The sequence below is a fragment of the Gossypium arboreum genome, chromosome 1 (genome assembly GCF_025698485.1).
Source record: "Gossypium arboreum isolate Shixiya-1 chromosome 1, ASM2569848v2, whole genome shotgun sequence".
Classification (NCBI taxonomy): domain Eukaryota; kingdom Viridiplantae; phylum Streptophyta; class Magnoliopsida; order Malvales; family Malvaceae; genus Gossypium; species Gossypium arboreum.
The window spans coordinates 121,409,174-121,429,562 of NC_069070.1; the positions used below are offsets into that span (position 1 = coordinate 121,409,174).

General features: G+C 34.7%; 4 protein-coding genes across 8 annotated transcripts; 2 read left to right on the forward strand and 2 right to left on the reverse strand.

Moving 5' to 3' along the window:
* Nucleotides 1-244: 244 nt before the first annotated feature.
* LOC108480097 (enoyl-CoA delta isomerase 2, peroxisomal-like) lies at nt 245-1,239 on the forward strand. Its single transcript, XM_017782951.2, has one exon. The coding sequence runs from the start codon at nt 338-340 to the stop codon at nt 1,055-1,057; it is 720 nt and encodes a 239-aa protein (XP_017638440.1). The 5' UTR covers nt 245-337; the 3' UTR covers nt 1,058-1,239.
* A 3,890-nt stretch (nt 1,240-5,129) lies between these two features.
* Nucleotides 5,130-6,056, forward strand: LOC108482545 (enoyl-CoA delta isomerase 2, peroxisomal-like). Its single transcript, XM_017785675.2, has one exon. It carries the CDS (start codon nt 5,181-5,183, stop codon nt 5,898-5,900), a length of 720 nt encoding a protein of 239 aa, XP_017641164.1. The 5' UTR covers nt 5,130-5,180; the 3' UTR covers nt 5,901-6,056.
* A 1,613-nt stretch (nt 6,057-7,669) lies between these two features.
* On the reverse strand, nt 7,670-9,857 carry LOC108482008 (uncharacterized). Of its 2 annotated transcripts, XM_017785113.2 has the most exons (5): nt 9,521-9,857; nt 8,514-8,628; nt 8,318-8,407; nt 8,141-8,239; nt 7,670-8,058 (listed from the first exon to the last, which is right to left on the reverse strand). In XM_017785113.2, the coding sequence occupies exons 1-5, from the start codon at nt 9,586-9,588 to the stop codon at nt 7,960-7,962; spliced, it is 471 nt and encodes a 156-aa protein (XP_017640602.1). In that variant the 5' UTR covers nt 9,589-9,857; the 3' UTR covers nt 7,670-7,959. The 2 variants fall into 2 exon arrangements, with proteins under 2 accessions (XP_017640602.1, XP_017640603.1); XM_017785114.2 differs by lacking the exon at nt 8,318-8,407 and having other exon boundaries at nt 9,521-9,812.
* A 1,072-nt stretch (nt 9,858-10,929) lies between these two features.
* Nucleotides 10,930-18,950, reverse strand: LOC108483303 (TNF receptor-associated factor homolog 1a-like). 4 transcript variants are annotated; one of them, XM_017786620.2, is made up of 14 exons: nt 18,732-18,950; nt 18,107-18,318; nt 16,954-17,065; nt 16,628-16,716; nt 16,466-16,534; nt 16,262-16,391; nt 15,484-15,642; nt 14,772-15,123; nt 14,266-14,378; nt 13,571-13,718; nt 12,798-13,273; nt 12,510-12,714; nt 11,723-12,434; nt 10,930-11,656 (listed from the first exon to the last, which is right to left on the reverse strand). In XM_017786620.2, exons 2-14 carry the CDS (start codon nt 18,282-18,284, stop codon nt 11,169-11,171), a joined length of 3,231 nt encoding a protein of 1,076 aa, XP_017642109.1. In that variant the 5' UTR covers nt 18,285-18,318; nt 18,732-18,950; the 3' UTR covers nt 10,930-11,168. The 4 variants fall into 4 exon arrangements, with proteins under 4 accessions (XP_017642109.1, XP_052887524.1, XP_017642108.1 ...); XM_053031564.1 differs by having other exon boundaries at nt 10,930-12,434; XM_017786619.2 differs by having other exon boundaries at nt 16,466-16,716.
* Nucleotides 18,951-20,389: the final 1,439 nt, after the last annotated feature.

A 20,389-nucleotide genomic window follows, 5' to 3' on the forward strand; every position in this document is an offset into this window, starting at 1 on the left:
TACTATACTTAGAATTAACTATAACACTTTTCAAACTCGTAAATAAAAAATAAATATATTTTAACGCATTCGAACCTACTTCCTCCTATATTTACAGTATTTACCAATCGAGTTAATACTTAATTGATAATAATTAATAATTAAGAAATTTTAAGTTTCCACGCAAGCAATAATAATAAATTATTAGAACGGTCCATCGTTGTTTGTTTTTCTTTCTTACGTCATCCCTTATGAAATACCTTATCTTTTAATTTATTATTATTTTAAGACACAAAAACCAAAAAAAGCCGTAGATTCCAAAGCTTTAGCGAATCGGAAAACTCACCGGAAATTCATCATGTGTACATTGGAGAAACGCGGCAACCTCTTTATTTTAACATTTACCGGCGAAGACCAGCACCGGTTTAATCCCAATCTCATCGGCTCCCTTCTCAGCCTTCTCTCTCAGGTCAAGGCTGAAGCCACTCGTGGCTCAGCTCTTATTACCCAAGCCCAAGGTAAGTTCTTCTCCAACGGCTTTGATCTCGACTGGGCTCAAGCCGCCGGATCTGAACAAGGAGCCGCGGAACGGCTACACCACATGGTGGCTTTGTTTAAGCCCGTCACCGCGGCTCTTCTGTCCCTCCCGATGCCCACCGTCGCCGCCATCACCGGTCACGCCGCTGCCGCTGGATTTCTCCTCGCGTTGTCTCACGATTACCTGATCATGAGGAAAGACCGAGGGGTTCTTTACATGTCCGAGGTGGACATAGCGCTGACAATCCCCGATTACTTCAACGCGTTGTTTAGGGAAAAGATCGGCGACGCGTCGGTCCGCCGCGATTTGTTGCTGCGAGGGTTGAAGATGAAGGGAGACGAGGCGGAGAAGAGAGGGGTAGTGGAAGCGGCGTACGACGGCGAAGCGGAAGTGAGAGAAGCGAGCGTACGTTTGGCTGAGAATTTGGGTAAAAGGAAGTGGAACGGGGAGGTTTATGCCGAGATAAGGAAAGGATTATACCCTCAGCTCTCTGCTATACTGGGATTAACCCACAAAGCATACACCATTGCCAGGCTTTGATTTAAACCATGAATCCTAAGGTGTGAGTTTACTCATTACTGTTTGATTTGGTTTTTAATTTGAGTAATCCAATGCTATTGTTGTTGCTTTGGATGTATTTGAAGAACATTTGAATATTTGTGTTGTTCTTGTTGTGTAATACAATTAATTAAATATCAATACACAATAAAGTATTTGAATGACCCGAACCTGAATTGATTCAATTTTCAATCGGACTGCGCGCAATCCTACCCTGTATTTACTTGTGATCCCTTTCGGCTTTCGATGAAAGATGAGATCGGAGTGTGATGATTGAAAACAATCGGAACAACTTAATGTAGCCCGAGAGAGGTAAGTGCAAAAATCATCTAAAGTTGAAATGGTAAACAAGGAAACCCAAAGCCGGAGATCCTAAAAATTTCCAGTGAGCAGCCGCCCCGCCGGGGGACGGCGCCGCTCACTACTATAACCACCATAATGGGTTTTTTCTTTGCTTTTTTGGGGCAAATAACCCAAAGTCGATCCACCTTTTGACTGACGGTCTTTGACTGTTAGCGTTCGGCCGCGACCTTTTTGTCCCTGGTCACCTCTATGGTGGTTGGTGTTTATGCCTTGGATGTTTCCTTTTAATGCTTTCTTCCCTCCGATATGTGGAGTGTTGGGTTTTCCTTTTCCGACGTTGGTTGTTTGCTGGAGTTCCTACCGTAGTGAGTTTCGAAGGTTTGGTGGTGTCTTCGCACCAGTGTTTCTCTGGTGGCTGCTCATGGCCGACTGATCGGAGGGTCTTTTAGTCCTTGGCTCCTCCACTGTCAAAGCTTGTAATCGATGTTGGTGATCTCTAGCTCTCGGGTTTTCTCGTGCTTCACTCTGCTTCGTCCTGGTTCTTGAGCCGATTTCTTTTTCACAGTCGTGCGGGGTCTCCCATTCTCCCCTCCTCCATTACTGACGGCCGCGGGGTGTTGTGTGTTGCTAGGGCTTTTGTTGGTTTGAACTCTTGGGCCTAGCCTTTGGGCTTGATCTCATGTATCTCTTGGGCTTTAGGTCCCCTTGCTGTACCAGTTCGTTTATGAAATGAAACCTTTCATTTGATAAAAAAAAATCATGGATTTTTTAACATAGAAACCAATTCAAATAGCATAGAAATCTCGAGAAAACCATACCTTTCTCTTTTACTTTCTAATCACCTTCTTCTTCAATTAATTGGTTTCTATGTTAAAAAATATCCCATGACACTCGACGATGAAATTTAACTATAAGTTTAAGGTAGAATTGAAGAAATTTTCATGGAAAATTTTCTTCTTTTTTTCTCTCTTTTCCTTTCTTCCCCCCCCCCTCCCTCTCTCTTTTCTCTTTCTTTCTCTCCTTGTCAATTGCTGCTGCTTGCTGCCGTTTCCCATGCCAAAATGTAGAAAATTCAACATGTTTTTTTTTTTTTTCAATTTAATCCATTTCTTTGCCACCAATCAATCAAATTTCCACAACTTTCATCTTTAATTAACAAGCAGTTCCACTAAACTTTACACCTCATTTCATGGAAATTTTAATCCCATAACTATGTCTTCAAAAATCTATTAAAAGATGAAAAAAATTGCATTTAGTTCCCTTGTCCATAAAATAGAAAAATTACACTTTAATCTTTTTACTTTCCAATTTATTCAATTAAATTCCTAACTTGATTTTCCAATCTCATATGTCAATACAAATCCATGCCACATCCTAGAAGTATATGTATTAAAATTTTCACCTCTCCTACAAAAGTGGTAAATTTACACTTCTAGTCCTCCAACTTTCACCAATTTTCAATTTAGCCGTTACTAAAATTTTCATTATTTGTACTTTCTCCAAATATCTAATCCACCTCCAATATGTTTATTCTAGTAATATCAATCATGTTTTCTTGATAATTATTCTTATACGTTCTTGATACATTACTATTTACTGCATCAAAAATTATGAGATGTTGCAAGAAGCTATAGAACTCAATTTAGCAACATTTGTATTTCTTTTGAAGATAAATAGTGAGTGGCATGTAAGATGAATTATGAGTTGATATTTTATTTTGGACCTTTTGGTATACTATGTTATGTTATGAACTTAAAAGAGGTACTAATGTTAAGCTTTAAAGTTGAATTTACATGTATATATTATATGCATGGTTATAGTTGTGCTAGTTATATGCCCCTATAAGTGTTAGTATGATGCACGGGGTGTTTCTAAATCTACATGTTTACATGTGTTTCTGGCGGCCATATTGGTGTTTATGAAATTGATATCATATCGGTTTAACTTAGGAATGTTTTAGTCTAGAGTTTCAAAACAAGAGAAGCTTGTCATGAAACATGACTTTACTATCAGAAGATATATTGTTGCATTTTAATAGTTTGATCTTGTATAATCCCGAATCACTATGTATGAGCCCTAGTACCTAGAATACATGCATTATAATTGATTAACACGAAATTTTATATTATGTCGTGTTTTCTTTTAGATTAGCTCTAATGAAATATATGTTAATTGTCTGAGTTGCTCTGACAACGGAATGTGATACATTGCATTTGCGTCTGTCGTCTGGATTCGATGAGGAGTGTCTCATTTTGGTGGTATTAGAGCTAGAATATAATCGATTCTAGGACTAAATCAAGCTTTGAACTTGAGTCTAGTGGTACGTGCCATAGGAATGTTGAGTTTGGGTGCACTTAGAGCAGCTAAGGCTGCTAGGTCGTGCACCATTGTGAATGTGTTATAAAGGGTTGCTACCATTGCTCTCTTTTTTTGAACGATTCAAAATTGTGAATTTCTTGGTTTGACTTTTTCATCCTAATTTGTCGAATTTTCTACAATTGATTCCATTTATAAAGAATGGTCAAAAGCTTGAAATTTAGTTCTCTAAAATTATAGTAAATTTGGAATTTGATTTTTCATCCTTCTTTTTGGTGAATTACATTAACAAGGTAAAGCCCAAACAACAAACGTGACTAGCGTGACTCGAACCCAGGCCACACTTGAGGCGGTAAACACCCTTGGCCATCACGCCATCACATGTGGTTCATTTTTTATCATTTTTTGAACAATTTAATTATAGGTTCTAATCATATTTATTTTTTTAACACAATACCTAGAACTACCTAAAGTCCCTTCTTAACCCATAATAAGGGGATAATGTACTTCAATGCACTTGAACCCACGTCATCTTGTATTGATAATAATACCCATACCAATCGAGCTAATACTCAATCGACCACAAGTGAAAAAAAATATTTAATTCACTAAATGACAAAAAATTAGTTTTTTTTTGTTATTTTAATGATATTTTCTCGTTGTTTTCTCCATGTTTTGCTACAATTTTACTATTTATGTTGCTATTATTTTGTTAGATATTATATAACTCTTGTTTTATTATTAATTTTGTTATTATTTTAGACACATATTCTTGTTAAGTTGCATATATCTTAATATTATTTAAATATACATATTTTTTAAAATTTATTTTTAATTTATTTAGAAATATTTATAATTTTAATATTTTTAATGTACTATATATATATTTAAAATTATGTAAAAACAATATAATATAAAAAATAATAATATAAATTAACTAAATCGAGTTTAGACCTAATAAACGGATCTAAATTTTTACTTAAAACTGCTCCGACTCACCCTATGATGACCTCTGCTCAAACTTCAAGTCGCAAAATTCTAGAGACTCTTTTAAAAAAATTGTTGACAACTTAAACATTGCATTTCCAACAAATTGATGCATACAATAGACAATAAACAATTGTTTAATTATTTTTCTTGAAAATATCGATAGCGTAAGTTGCAATTAACGTGCGAATTTACTAACTCCATCGACCCCAATCAAAGAGAAGCTATAAGTCAATGGCCGACTTCGAAAATTTTTTGAGTAATTGAATTAAATTATATATTTTATGGTAGTAAAAAATATAATTTTATTAATTTAATAATATATTATTTTTATATTTTTAAAGAGGTTAAATTAAATTTTTATATTTTTAAAGATTAAAATATAATTTTATCATTATTAATTTAAAATTTATAAATTATAAAGAGTTTAAATTAAAATTTTATCATTTTAGGTTCTTCGAACACTTTGCATGAATAAATTTTAAAGAGGAAATTCGCCATGTGTACGTTAGAGAAGCGCGGCAACCTCTTTATTTTAACGTTGACCGGCGAAGACCGGCATCTGTTTAACCCCGATCTTATCAGTTCCCTCCTCAAGCTTCTCTCTCAGGTCAAGGCTCAAGCTACTTGTGGTTCGGCTCTTATTACCCAAGCCCAGGGTAAGTTCTTCTCCTACGGCTTTGACCTTGATTGGGCGCAAGCTGCCGGGTCCGAACAAGGAGCCGTAAAACGGTTACAACACATGGCGGATTTGTTCAAGCCCGTCATCGCCACTCTTCTCTCCATCCCGATGCCCACCATTGCCGCCATCACTGGTCACGCTGTTGCTGCCGGATTCACCCTTGCATTGTCCCACGATTATCTCATCATGCGGAAAGACAGAGGGATACTTTGGATGCCTGAGGTGGACATAGCGCTGACACTCCCCGATTACATCAACGCGTTGTTCAAAGAAATGATCGGCGACGCGTCAGTCCGTCGCGATTTGTTGTTACGAGGGTTGAAGATGAAGGGAGATGAGGCAGAGAAGAGAGGGGTTGTGAAAGCGGCGTACGACGGTGAAGCGGAAGTGAGGGAGGCAAGCGTATGTTTGGCGGAGAACTTAGGGAAAAGGAAGTGGCACGGTGAGGTTTACGCTGAGATAAGGAAAGGATTGTACCCTCAGCTCTCTGCTATACTGGGATTATCCCACAAAGTATACGCCATTGCCAGGCTTTGATTTAAACCATGACTTTTAAGGTATGGGTTTTACTGTTTGATTTGGTTTTTAATTTGAATAATCGTATGTTGATGTATCTAAGAACATTTGAATAACTACGTTGTTGTTGCTCTATAATAAAATTAAGTAGATAATTAAATACCAATACACAACAAAGTATTCTATGTTGCATTACTATTTCATTGTCTCGAGATAGAAAATATCGAAATTAAGAGTCCGAAAAAGGAAAGCTAAGTCATGAGACTTGTCTTGACATAAGAGTCATTGTCTCAAGACATGAACGTCAATGTCTCGAAACAATAAACATAAAATCTAGAGGTTTAAAATAGGAGAAACTTGTCACGAGACATTGTTGCATTTAACTTAGGATTTGTCTCCCGACTTCAAATTTGACCCGTATAATCCCAAATCATTATGTATGGGCCCATTGTACCTAGAATACATGCATTACAACCGATTAACACAAACTTTTATATTATGTCATTTTCTTTTAGATTAGCTCCAATAAAATGTATGTTAATTGTTTGAGTTGCTCTAGTAACAAAATGTGATACCTCGTATTTGGGTCTGTCGTTTGGGCTGAGTAATAAGTGTCTCATTTTAGCAGTATCAGAGTTAGAGTTTAGTCGATTCTCAAACTAAATCGGGTGTTGAATTTGAATCTAGAGATACATACCATAGAAATGATGAGTCCGAGCAAAGTTTAGATGCTGAAAATTGTTTGTTTAACATTTATATAGAGTAAGATGTCTGAAAAATCAGGAAATATTGTAAATGACATTTATATTGTATGGAGGAGATGAAAATAGATTCGAGACACTCGGTGAAGATTGAGCAAGTGCATGTAAAACAGTTCATGAGGGCAAAGGCGATGAAGTGCTGTTGCACACCATTGTTGATGTGTTACATAGGGTTGCTAACACCTAGTGGCATTCATGAGCTAAGTTCAAAACAGGCCTAAACATGATATTAGCATACTATATATTTACCCAAAGCCCTATTCAGTTCAAGATATGGACTTAAAATTTTGCTCAAACCTGCCCATGTAAATGGCTAACCCAAACTCATTTTAAGTTTGCCTATATATATATTTTTTAATTTTAAAAAATATAATTTTATATTTATTTTAATTTAATATTTAATATTTTTTATTTATTATTTATTGCATTTTATATATAGTCATCTTAAAATTTTTAATGTTTACATTATACTAGTATTATATATTACTATATGTTTAATTTTAATTTGTTATAAAATATATAATATATAAAAATAACAAAATATAAAACATTACAAACTTAAAAAAAAAAAAATTGAGCTCGAGCGTTAAATGTTCAAACACGAGTCTGACCCATATTTTAAACGGGCATAATATTTTTGCCTGAACCTTCCAAAATTTAGATAAAGCTTCAAGCCTAAATGGATAGCTCGATTCATGAATAAATCTACTACCATCGCTTGTCTGGCTGATTCAAAATTGTTATTCTCTCCTAAATTTCTTGGTTCGACTTTTCATTTTTGACTCAATTTATTTCACTGAAAAATGATTTACTTTTCTTGAAAAAGCTAATATTTTCTAATGTTTGGATGAATCTGTGTAAAATATTTTCTAATCGAACTTTCACCTTGCAATTACTTACAACTCCGTAAGATGAAGGATGAGATCGATGTTCGATGAATTGAAAACAATCAAAACAAGAAATCATTTAGATGAACGATGAGATCAATGTTTGATGACTTGAAAACAATCGGAACAAGAACAATGAATGTAGCCTGGAAGAAGTGTGTGCTTAAATAATCTAAAGATGAAATGGAAAACAATAAGGAAATCGGAAGCCGGAAGCCGGAAAATTTCCCGGTCCAATTTGAATCCAATAGGAGTATTCATTAAACCCTACTTTTGAACTCAAAATCGAATTGCCATCGTAAATGAACAAGGGGGCAAAAGAAACGTTTAGTGAATAATGAACTAAAAATAAACTTCTTTTAGTAACGGATAGACCTGCAAAACATTATCTGGCACTGCAACTATCTTCACCAGCTACCTCTTGGATATAAACTAAGCAGTTTTCGACTTCGGGGCTTTCTTCTTCCGCCTCTTTGTTATTGAGTTCTTCATTCCCCAGAAGAAAATTAACGCACCGCATTGTGCAACACACTGCCATTAACGGGAAAATCAATGAAGTCCACACATTGTAGTAATGCAGAGGGAACACTTTAAATATGCATATGTAAAATACCTGCAAGAAATCACCGAGCAGAATATTGTATCCGGGCTCGTCGGAGCCGTAGTTGTAGAAGTCATGGAGAATAGGAGTGCTAACCAGCAAATACATTATCTACGGCAAAAGAAAGAATAAGACGGAACAGCTACACGAAATTAACATATAATCACCTGAAAGAAACGAAATTCTAACCAGGAGGAAAGCTCCAAAACCATGGCCGAATACAAAGAGAATAGCACCAAGTCCTTTCATAGCAATAGCAGTTAAAACTAATTGTCTAACCTGTGTGAGGAAAAAGGTCTTCACACATCATACAAAACACGAACACATATCCAGCAAGATCAAGAAATTCATTACAAGTGATTCAAAGAGAAAAGGTATATCTTACTTCAATATCCAGAAAATTTACATGGAATTGTGAAGATAAATGTTTCTTAGCAAGATTAAGCTTTGGTGCCAACTCCTTTGCTGCTGGTCCACCATCGACCCCGAAGTCATTGAACCTGCCAACATATTGGATATGTCACCATAGTGAAGTAAAACTAACTACATGGCCAATTGCCGGAATGGTGACAACAGGATCGGTAAAGCATTCAGGCATTTAGGGCATTGAAGCAACGGTGAAGTAAAATTCACTACAGCGCCGATTGCTGGATTTATACCATCCAAGCTATAATGTTGAGGTAGGATTTCTGTAAACAATTTGGACATTCAAGACATTGAGTCAACTACCAGATATGTACTTAACTATACTCGAACTCAACTGCGAGTGTTGACATATTACTTTTTTCGTGCATTTGGAGAGGCGCATTACCATACTCCTATCCAAATAGGTCGAGCATTTCAAGAGTAATGAAGAGTCAAACCAATAAACACACTCAAATTCATCTTCTCCAAAGACGAAGGTTCAAGGCATTGTTCGCCATATATCTCCTCCTCACCGGGAAGACCTCACCTAGTCAACTACTTTAACCATATAGAATCGTCCGAAGGACCTCGCCAAGCCAGCCATTTTAACCAAACATCCTCAGCCAATGGAGACAACTACATCTCGCGTCGCATGGTTTTCGATGCATGTAGACCTCAGCCAGCGCTCACTCTAACTATACTATTACCATTTTCTATATTCTCTGAACGGCGGCCACCGTGTGAACCGATTTTGCTAACTATTACTTTGTACTAACACTGTTCTATCAGGCAATTTATAACAATCTAAACAAAATACTGTCCTATCAGGCAAATTATGACGTCTAAACTTAAAGAACACTAACAATAATCCATCATTTGCCAAAAATAATGCAACAATAATAAAAACCCAAATCTAAAAAACAAACAAATTTAAAAAACAACCCAAGATGTAGATTTAATGAAATGTTAAAATAAAGAGAGGATTACATTTGCCAAGCTGATAGAACGAAAATGGAAGCAAAGCAAACTCGTCCAACAAATGAAGCAAAACCCATTGTTTTTTTTCTTTCTTTCTTCCTTTTTTCTCGTCCTCTCCACTTGGTTTTGAGCCCAAAAAATTGAAAAAAAGGGAATTTCTGGGTTTCTTTTTCTCTTAGTTTGATTTTGGTGATGGAGGTTCTAAATGGGGTCAAACTTATTTATAAAAATTGATGTTAGGGTTGAGGCTCAAAACATTTTCATCCTAAATCTTCTTTTAAACCGAAAAATGTGATAAATAAGTAGTTCTTTTAAATCAAGGTATTAAAATTTTACAAATTCAAAATCTTTGGTTTTGATTTTTGAAAAATGTTTTTATATGAAATTGTTATTTTATTGGTGTATTAAATATTTTATTTTATATATCAGCTCTAAAATTGACATTTTATTATAAAATATGCATATAGCATCAATTAGATTAGTAAAACTTTAATCTTTATCATTCATTCAAAGTTTTATTTAATATATTTTATACATTTTATTTTAATATACACAAGTTATTATCTCTATCAATTGTATATGTATTATATTATTAATAAAGTATCTAACTGAATTTGTCCCACAAATTAACCAAGTATCAATTTAATTAGAAATATTTTGAAAATATCTTTCTGTAATTAAAATAAATTATATTATTCGAATGTATTTTAATATTTTTATTTTTTAAAAGCAATAAAATATACATATAGTGGTATTTAAACACATACCAATCGAATTAGTAAAATATTAAATTTACCACTCAATCAAAATTTCATTTTAATACATCTTATTTTAATATGCACAATTTATTATTTCGATTAATTATATATTTATACTATTAATAAAATCTTACTGATTTAACATCACAAGTCAATTGAGCACTAACTATATTGAGAAATTACAAAAATAACATTTCATCTTTAAAATAAGTTATATTATTCAAAAATACTTTAATCTTTTTAATTAAAAAGAATAAAACATACATAAAGTGAAATTTAAATTTATGTCAATTACATTAAAAAAACTTTAAAATTACCACTCAACCAATGTTTTATTTTGATTTAATTATACATTTTAACTTTATTATGCACTCTTTATTATTTCTATTAAATATGTAACTATACGATTAATAAAATTTTTGACTAAATTGGTATCACGAGTCAACTGATCACTAATTCAATTAAGAAAGTAAAATTATACCTTATGTATTTAAAATAAGTTGTATTATTGGAGGATATTTTAATATTTTAATTAAAGAAACAAATATGTATATAGTAGGATTTATTATTATTAGAAGATAATTTTATATTAGCTAATGACGTGGCAAAATTTTATTGGTCCACATCACGAGCTGAATTAGATCTCCCCCTAAAATTGGATTGTAGAAACAAAAACCCAAATGCCTCATTTCATTTCTAAAACTAAATCTAAATATGCTTTGATGGCTGAAACTAAAGCAAAGAAGGCAGTATATAACACCTTTTAATGTTTTTTTTCCCCTTAAGAAAATTTTACAACTCACTCCAACCCAACAGTTTTCCTAGTATAATAGATTATTACATATCGTATAAAGCAACGATCGAATTTGTGGCCAAACTACGACTGAATGTTACCTGTTTTAGAGTCCATCGGATGGTCGGAATACTGAATAGCCGTTGACACCACAGACCAGATTAGAATACTCTCGACCGTAGAATGGATAACTGACTGCATCAGCATTCCTCATGCCAAGTGAAGCCATTGGCCAATGTGTTGGGGTCAATCCATCAATTAGTCCATCGGCATTAGGTAGGGGGCTAGGTTGTGGAATATATTCCCTCGATGTATCGCAATGGTTTCCCAAGGAATTTCTGTAACCTTGTTGGAACCCATTGTTCCAGTAACTCCATGCTTGTTCAAACCCGCATGAGGATACTGTCTCACCCAACATGCCCAAATTGGATGGAGACGAAACATGACGGTTTAATAAACCAAGAGAATGGAAGCGTGTTGCTGACCTGGCTACCCTCCCCACATTGTGTTCCTCGTCAAGCAAGTCATTGATGATATCGAGATGGGGGAACTCGTCGGCAAAGACACCTTGGGTCTGACGTCCGGTTGTACAGCCTGGAAAATCAGTAGACAAGTCAAGATTTTCAATCTCAAGCAATGAAGAAGGAATAGAGTGCATACTTGTAGTGGCATCCCTTTGAGAACTCTCCATCCACCCGGGTGCATTTGGCAGGCTATCCCGAATTACCATGCCAAATGGAAAGCCTGGTTGCACAGAATTTGGGTCCATTCTCTCTGAGCTCCGGGGTATATACACTGGTGCAGGTACCAAGGCTGGTGGTTGTGAGTATGCTACTGAGCTAGAGAATTTAGGATGACTAGAACCAGGAGCAACATGGTTACCCAAGGCATTTCTGTAAGATTGAGGAACACAACTTGTAGCTGGGGTTGTGCTGGGACCTAAACAGCCAGCTGCGCTAACAGAACGGGAAAGAACTGCAGTTGTTTGAACCATAGAAACAACAGGAGCCATTGGCCTAAGACTAGAAATTTGAGGAGCACTAGAGGGACTTGACATCACAGGCACTTGTGGGGTCACAGGATTTTCAGCTGGTTTTGAAGTTGCAGCCTTTTGAATCTCGGATTTTGGTATACTAGTCATTTGGATCGATGTTTTCGAAGATGCAGGTTGATCACTCTGCCGCAGGTCATTTGACGATGCCTTCCTAACTAGCACAGAACCTACACTGCCAGCAATACTGTAATCTGACCTAAACTTAGCAGTAGGTAGCAGATTTCTCGGAGAGGATGGTATAGCAACTGTCTTCACCTTAGGCCTTTCTAAATCAACCGGATCGTGGGTGCTTGGTTTCTTTTGCAGCAAAATAACTTCCTATAACATTGAAAAGATAAAAGTTAAAAGCTGAATGGGATGGCCATAATAAAAAGATATATATAGATATACCACCTTCTTAAGAGAATCCTGGTCATCCCACGTAGTCTGATCCAGCGAGGAGGAAAGAGCAGCCTCGGACTCGGATTCACCTGCCTTGCTGCTTTCAGAAGCATCATTACAATCCCCTCCATCTAATGCAGGGGAAGGCGGCTGATTATCAGTTTCTGTGGTCCAACTACCATCATCACTTGACGTTTTACTTCGCTGGTTCTTTCCCCTACAAATTTGAAGTGACATGTGAGACAAATACCTTGTCTGTAAAACACAGAAACATGGAAAGAAACATAAGCAACACTTTACCTGCTAGGTGATTTCTTATTTTGGTTGTTTGAATATAAGTTGCCTTTATAGGAGACATTTGTTACCACTGATGGTACCGAATCTGTCGAACATGTTGAGGAACTATCATCCATCGTAGATGGGCTCCTTTTATCAGCTACTTCATTTTGCATACATGATAAGCTACTTATTCCACTGCTACTAGCTTCTGTGGGAGGGTGAACTTCGGATGTATCTGTATCCCAACCAACAGGACTAGCACATCTGTCTTCTGAATCAGGCTGAAGAGCTTCAATGCCACAATCAACAGCTTCAGAAACATCGGAAACATCATCTGGAAGATAAGATTTTTCAGGCACCAGCCGCACCTCCACCATCATAGAGGCATCCTTTTCATTGTCTCGGTTATCTTCCTGGTGTTTCTCCTTCGCTGCCACAAAAGCCTTTTCCTCCCTCCCTTTATCTTTGCTTTTTCGATTATTTCGTTTTTGCTTAGCCTACAGTATGTAAGCAGGGAAAATGGGCACATTCAGAAGGGGAACAAAAAGCTTACGAAATTTGTTCTCCTTCAATTCTTTCAAATTAAAAGTAAAAAGGTATACGTTAAATTGCTTCCAAAAGTAAATTAGAGATCTTCTGGTAATCACCATAACAGTAACTCTAGGAAAATCTAAACATCAATGGATTTCATTTTGCTGCACTCAGGTGGTCCAATGGGGAGTGTTTATCGTGATATCTCCTAAAATTCTACCAGGCAGAGGGAAAAAAAAAAACAAAGAAGAATAGGATTATGCCTGTTTTTTCTTAGATTTTTTCTCTTTCTCAGATGCTCCTCGTTTAGCCTTCTGCTCGCTTTCAGCCAGCCATGCAGCTTCTTCCCGGATGAGCTCTTCTTGCCTCTTCCAAGCAACAGCTTCCTGGTAGGCAACTTCTATTTTGTTGCTGTATGTAAGCAAGAAATTAGGCCATCTATAGGAACAAGTGATTATCATCCCATTAATATCCTATGGGGCTTGCTGAATAAAAGTTTGAAATACTATGAAAATTAAGAATCCAATCTTTCCATCAAGCTGACAAAAAAGGTCATCTAAAGGAACCCAAAAATCATGACTAACTGCATCACCGCCTAATTATGTAAGCCTGAGCTATCAGAAAATAAGAGAAGTCCTATAAGCTAGAGAGAACTATTTTCAGTAATAAGTCTACAAACATATTGCTCTCTACCAGAAAGATTACGGTGTATTAAAAAATTTTTCAAGTGTAACCAGAGCTTTTTCCATTTTTTCCCTTAATATTTCTGTGAACAAACTGGAGCAACTGATTTGACAGAAAACATAAAGTCCCTTGGGTCCATAAGAAACAAAAAAATATCAGATACGCAGACACGAATCATCTATATTTATATATGCATGTATTCTTCATGACCTATCAGTATTTCCATAATTGAAAAATCAACAAGCTAGTATTAATCAACCAAAAAATATATCACCTGAAAATATGAGAGAGAATAAATATTTCCACTGTCCTGCGGCCCAATTCTGTAAGGCGCCTTTCATCACGCTCAATTGAATCTTTGTTGAAATCCCCTCCAGAATTCCCATCCTAGACAAAATAATAGGCTTTGCTGAACAAGAAAAAAGCTGAAATCCCATTTCCGCTAACAGAAAAACAAAATAAATTCATATACAGAAAAATGCTTAGCTCATTGTCACAGTAAAGAACAAAATAAATATGCCACACTAAGGGCTTGAATTAACTTTCCACAGAGACATACAACAGGAGAACAGCATTAGCTTCTTCAAGGGAAGAGAGCATTTTTTCTTCTAGACGCCAAGGCAGAACTCATGTAATGGAAAGGGAAGTCAAAGAATGCCACTAATATGTTTTCATTAATCCACAAATTTTAAATGGAACTGTACAATTTACCCTATACTTGCTTTAAACCCATCTTATGTTCTTACTCAGTTAACCTATAATCTATATGAAGAAACTTACCTTTGATCGGTTTTGGGGACCTTTCTCATCTTTCGGTGGTAATGGTTCTAAAGCAGCGGCCCTTTCTAGAAGAACTAGCACATCATCCACTAATACAAACATATCTTTTTCAACATGAACAATTGGAGCTGGCATTTCTTCAGCATCCAATAATTTTGACTTTGTTTTGTTGCCTTTACTCTGGACTTCGAGAGCCTTCAACCCACTATATAGCGAATCCATTACCAAAGTAGATGTCACCTCCTTCTCTATAAAAAAGTGCTTCACAACTACTTTCAAAATCACATCTGTTTTCTCCCTAGACATTCGGCATCTGGTACTTTGGTCTATCCCAAACCAAAATGCACAAAAGCTGCAATAATTAAAAGATTTTAGTTGGAGCAAGAAGGCAACAAAAACAGAGAGGGGATGGCTCAATTAGAAACAAAACCACATGTGCTATTGAAACATGAACAAAAGCACAAAAATAGAAAAAAACTCAGGCCACCTTTGATGCATAATGTCAAACAAAAAGTAATATGATTCTGAAAAGGCAAAGATGAAAATTCAAGCAGACCATCAAGCTATGCTAAAATCACAGGAAGAACCCTCTAAAAGGAAAACATTCAAGCATCACATATCAGTCGAAGACAGATGCCACACACAGTTAAAACTGATATTCAATGTTATAAATGACTAAAAAATCAGTATTACATAATATAAAACCATTTACCTTGACCACGTAGCTTTGTCTTCTATCAAGCTCCCCAGTTTGTTTCGTCTGTCATCCAAAAAACGGCAACATATTTGCTCTACATTTGTCAAATATACTCTAACAAGTTCTCTCCTATATTGACGATCAAGGCAACGAAAAGGGCGGTCTACTTTCTCCCTACAAATCCCAAATATTATATTTGATCATCGAGATGGAAAGAAACTAATTCAGGTATACAAAAAAATAATGAAACAAGTTGACCTGTTTGTAACATACCAAGGATATAATTTTAAAATGAGGAAATAACACCACAGAATGAATCTTCTTAAACTATAATGATCTCATTACTAAGTAAACTTCATCATCAAAGATATGAACAATGGCCAAATTGAAACAATTATCAATCAACCATTTCACCCCCAAAGTCTTATATTTGCTGAAAACTGGGAATCCAAAAGCTGTGCTGATGAGCATGAAGAACAACATCATTTAGGCTTTGCTTGGAATGGAGGACGGAAAAGAGTGAGGATGGAAAATTTGTTAATCAATTGGTTAAGATACATAACCACCTTCTTAGTTTGTAGCTTAAACATTAGAGTGAGAAAATTTCCATCCTCCATAATAATCAGTGCCTTAAAGTCTATGTATAATGCTACTACTCATATAGACAGCCAAAGGAAATTCAAAGCATTTAGTTGTAAAGGCTATGTTAAAGATCAGGATGAAAGGAGCAGTTGTTAAGCATTGACCAAAGCACCATAGGCAGAGGTTTGTTAATCAAGATCTTACTGATTACCTAACCACTTGAACTTGAGCTTTTATGATTAGTGTGTCAGATTCTATAAATCCATCATAAAGTTTTGAGAGCTCCATAAACTTTTTCCATCCCCAGTCATGCTCTTTCTTCCAAAATCGATGTAAAGTATCTGCAAACCACGGCAAGTTACATGTAGTTCAGGGTTTTTATTAGTGCTACTAAACAAAATTTGAGCCAACCAACCTGAATATTTTGATTTCTTTGGATCTTTATTCACAACAGCTATTGTAAACTGTGCAAAATGACTCCAACCTGTCTTGGAGTAGAGAGAGGAACCATATAAGTCCAATAACAGAATACAATATGATAGTGAATCGAAATTGAAATTTAGTGATAATATCAAACCTGGAAGAAGTTTGTCGTGATTTGCAACACAGAGAAACAATGAGAGATGATTGCAAACATCACAACCTTGTGGATAAATTAAAATGTACCTGTCAACCACGGCAAACAGCAGAAAATAAAACAAATGATTTTCCATGCCATACTGTGATATGTTTCCTCATGGGAAACAAGGGAACAGCATAAAAGATTTATCTGCTAGTGTACAAGTAAATACACTTCAATGTAGTTGATAGTTTCAATAATATATGAAAGAATTCCACAATGACAATGATGAATTTGAGAAATCAAAGTAGAAAATAACAGCCAATAATATTTATTCCCCATACCACTTGTAGCCACCAATTTCAAATGCATTACTGCGAAGTTCTCTTTTGTTAATCTGCGAAAATTTCTCTATCTTCCATGTATACTTCCCATATAATTCAGAAGGCTTCAGCCCTATAAAAAAGTGAACTCAGTTTTTAATTTTCTATCATAAAAAAGGCAAAATCACAAAAACATATTCTAAAATTTTGCACTCAAAATGGGAATATAAAAAAGGTACACATTGAGACTTGAGAAACTTTTTGATTAGCACTCCATTCCATAGACTCATAACATTGGAAGCAAATAAATACCATCTACTGCTAAGCTAGCCTATCCACCTCACATTTCAAATAATAAATTGGTTTAAGAAGTTTTGATCATAAAAGAACAAAGAAGAACAAAAGCATATTCCAAATTATTCATGCTTGATATGGCAATATAGAAAAGTACAGGTTGAGAAACCTTCTTAAAATATTCCCCAGCCAATATAGAAAAGTATTGGTACTCACTGGTATCGACCAATATAGACTAGCACACAAAGCACTATGACACTAGTAGTGTTCTGTTTTACCTTAAAATCAGTACTGTACCAACTACTCTGCCATAAAACCAATTGCTTGACTAGATATTATTCATGAGTGTCTAAACTTTATGCACCCAGTGGTAAAATTTCTTAAAATGTGGTTGAGGAGGCTACTCCAATTCCAAACATTATCAAACCCCTCAATATCATTCCAAAATGTAGACAACCAGCTCACAATGGACTACCCCAAACTGAATGCAATCCAATCTTCTTATCAGACCATTCCATTTAATCACTCATTGTTTTTGGAGATAATGTTGGATTTAACATATAAAGGATTCAACCTAAAGCCTCGATAGACTTTATAACAATTGAGAATACACTGACATAGAAACATATGCTCAAAAGCATAAAGAGCATTCAACCAAAGATGAAAGTGATCTAAAAGCATACCACAACCCAACCTTCTTACCATGCCATTCAATTTAATCACTCATTGTTTTTGGAGACAATGTTGGATTTAATATATAAAGGATTCAACCTAAAGCCTCGATAGACATTATAACCATTGAGAATACACAGACATACAGATATATGCTCAAAAGAATAAAGAGCATTCAACCAAAGAAGATAGTGATCCAATAGCATACCACTATCATAATCATCGTCAGAGTCCCAATAAGGGGGTGAGGTTGAAGGTGTTCCATTTTCCACCTGCTCGGAAGACCGCCATTCTGCCAATGCTTCCCCTGATTGAAAACACTGCCCATTTGAAATCCCCTCCACCGACCTATCCCCTCCAGACTCCTCACTTACAATCCCAGTCATTTCCCCTCAATAGTCCTCCCTTCAGCTCCACTTGCTACACAATGGAAAACCCAAATGAGAAACACTAAAAAGAACACTTAAAAATAACAATTAATAAATACCTCTTAAACCTCACTTTGAAATCATAAAATCATTAAAGACACCATACAAAATCCAAAATTAAAACTAGAATAATATCAAAATATAGGCCTCCGTCTCCAGAAAAAACAAATATCAAACTTACCCATAAAAACCAACTGATACATACACAAGAACCCAAACTAAAACACACACACGCAGACCATATAATTAAGACCCCAATTTGAATGAACCGCCAACCCGACTAAACCCCGTAAATAATAGAGATCGATAGATTGAAAAAAAACCCAAAACCCCGATAAGAATCAAACCTTGAAACAACAAAAAAAAACCAATAAATAAACGAAAAAAAAACCATTCGTCACGAACCTGGAATTGAAGCGTCAATAAAGCGGTTTTTTTTTTTATTTCAAATGGACCTATGGCAACTCTCTTGAGATTCTATAGAGAGAAAGACATACAGACGAATAGAGGAACGTTAGACATATGAAGGGAAGCAGCTATTGAAAACGAGAAAAAGAGCTAGGGGAGAAAGGGTGAGGGAAAATACTATACTTCGGGGTAATTTCAGATTTAGTCACTTATTTAAGGTTTAAATTACATTTTTGTCATTAAACTTTAAAAAGTCGTGATACTATCACTAATATTATTGATTTGATATATTTTAGCCATTAAATTGTTAATCACCATTAATGGTGTAACGGATGATATGGCATGTTGCATCATTTCAAATTAAAAATTTTAGGTCAAGTTACACAGTAAGTCCATACTCTCTCTTTCTTTATTAATTTAATTTTTTGTTAATTGGACCATTATTCTTTTTTCAAGTTAAATTTAATTATTAACCTTTCAAAAAGAGTTAAATTTTTTTTAACGAAAATATTGACTAAAATGTTGACTTTTTAAATATGGTAGCTTGCATAACAATCCATGTGTACTTCAATTTTTTTATGAACTACTTATATATATTTTTGAATATTTTATAATTTTAAAATTATTTGTTGACATGATATATATAACAAATGGTCATATAAGCATAAAGTCGGGTTGTCATGCCAACATTATTAAAAATCTAATGATTTACTCAACATTTCCTTTAAAAATACAGGTGGACTTGACGATTTAAAAAAAAATCATGGTAATGTTTTGAAAGCCGCCTAGTAATTGCATTTAGGTGTAATTGTTTGTAATTACACAGTAGTGGTATGTTTGAGTAATCATTATAACCGGTGAGTCCCGTTGAATTTGGTGTAATTGGAGCACCCCAATTACACTTACCAATTTTAAGGAGAAGTGAGAATATGAGTAATTACGCAACTAATTACACCCAAATCTAAGTTTTGAAAAAAAATTATATAAGTTATAAAAATTATATTATAAGCGTGAACATGTATGAGTGTTTAAGATGGTTATGAAAAAAAATTTATATTATAAATCCTACAAAATAATTTATATATTTTATAAAGTTATAAAATATATATTATTTAAATCCTAAAAGATTCTAAGATAAATAGTTTATTATAAAAATAATTTACATATTATAAAAATATTATAATATATTTATCTATAAAAGGTTATGGTCAAGAAGTATAGACTAATTTATTTAAGTGTCCATACTATATATTATAAAAATAATACATATATTTATAAAAAAATTAATAATAATTTATTTATAAAAATAATATGACAAAATATATATATTATTTATATGAATTGTTTTAATAATTTTGGACAATCTATAATTTTTTTATAAAGGTTATGTATTACAAAATTTTTTACCATATCGTGGAGTATAATACCATTTAAGAGAATAGTGCCAGACACATGTATTATAGACTGTTCACAAACTCTTTGCATATTTCTCGTCTTAACATCACCTTTGTAATGAACCGAAAGTTACGGTATCGGAAATTGAGTCTTGAGTACTGTTTCCGTGAAATTTATTCATGAATATTTATTAGAAATATTTATGAATTATAGTTGAATGGTTATTTAGTGTTTAATTAAGTGAAGTAGCTTGAATTTAG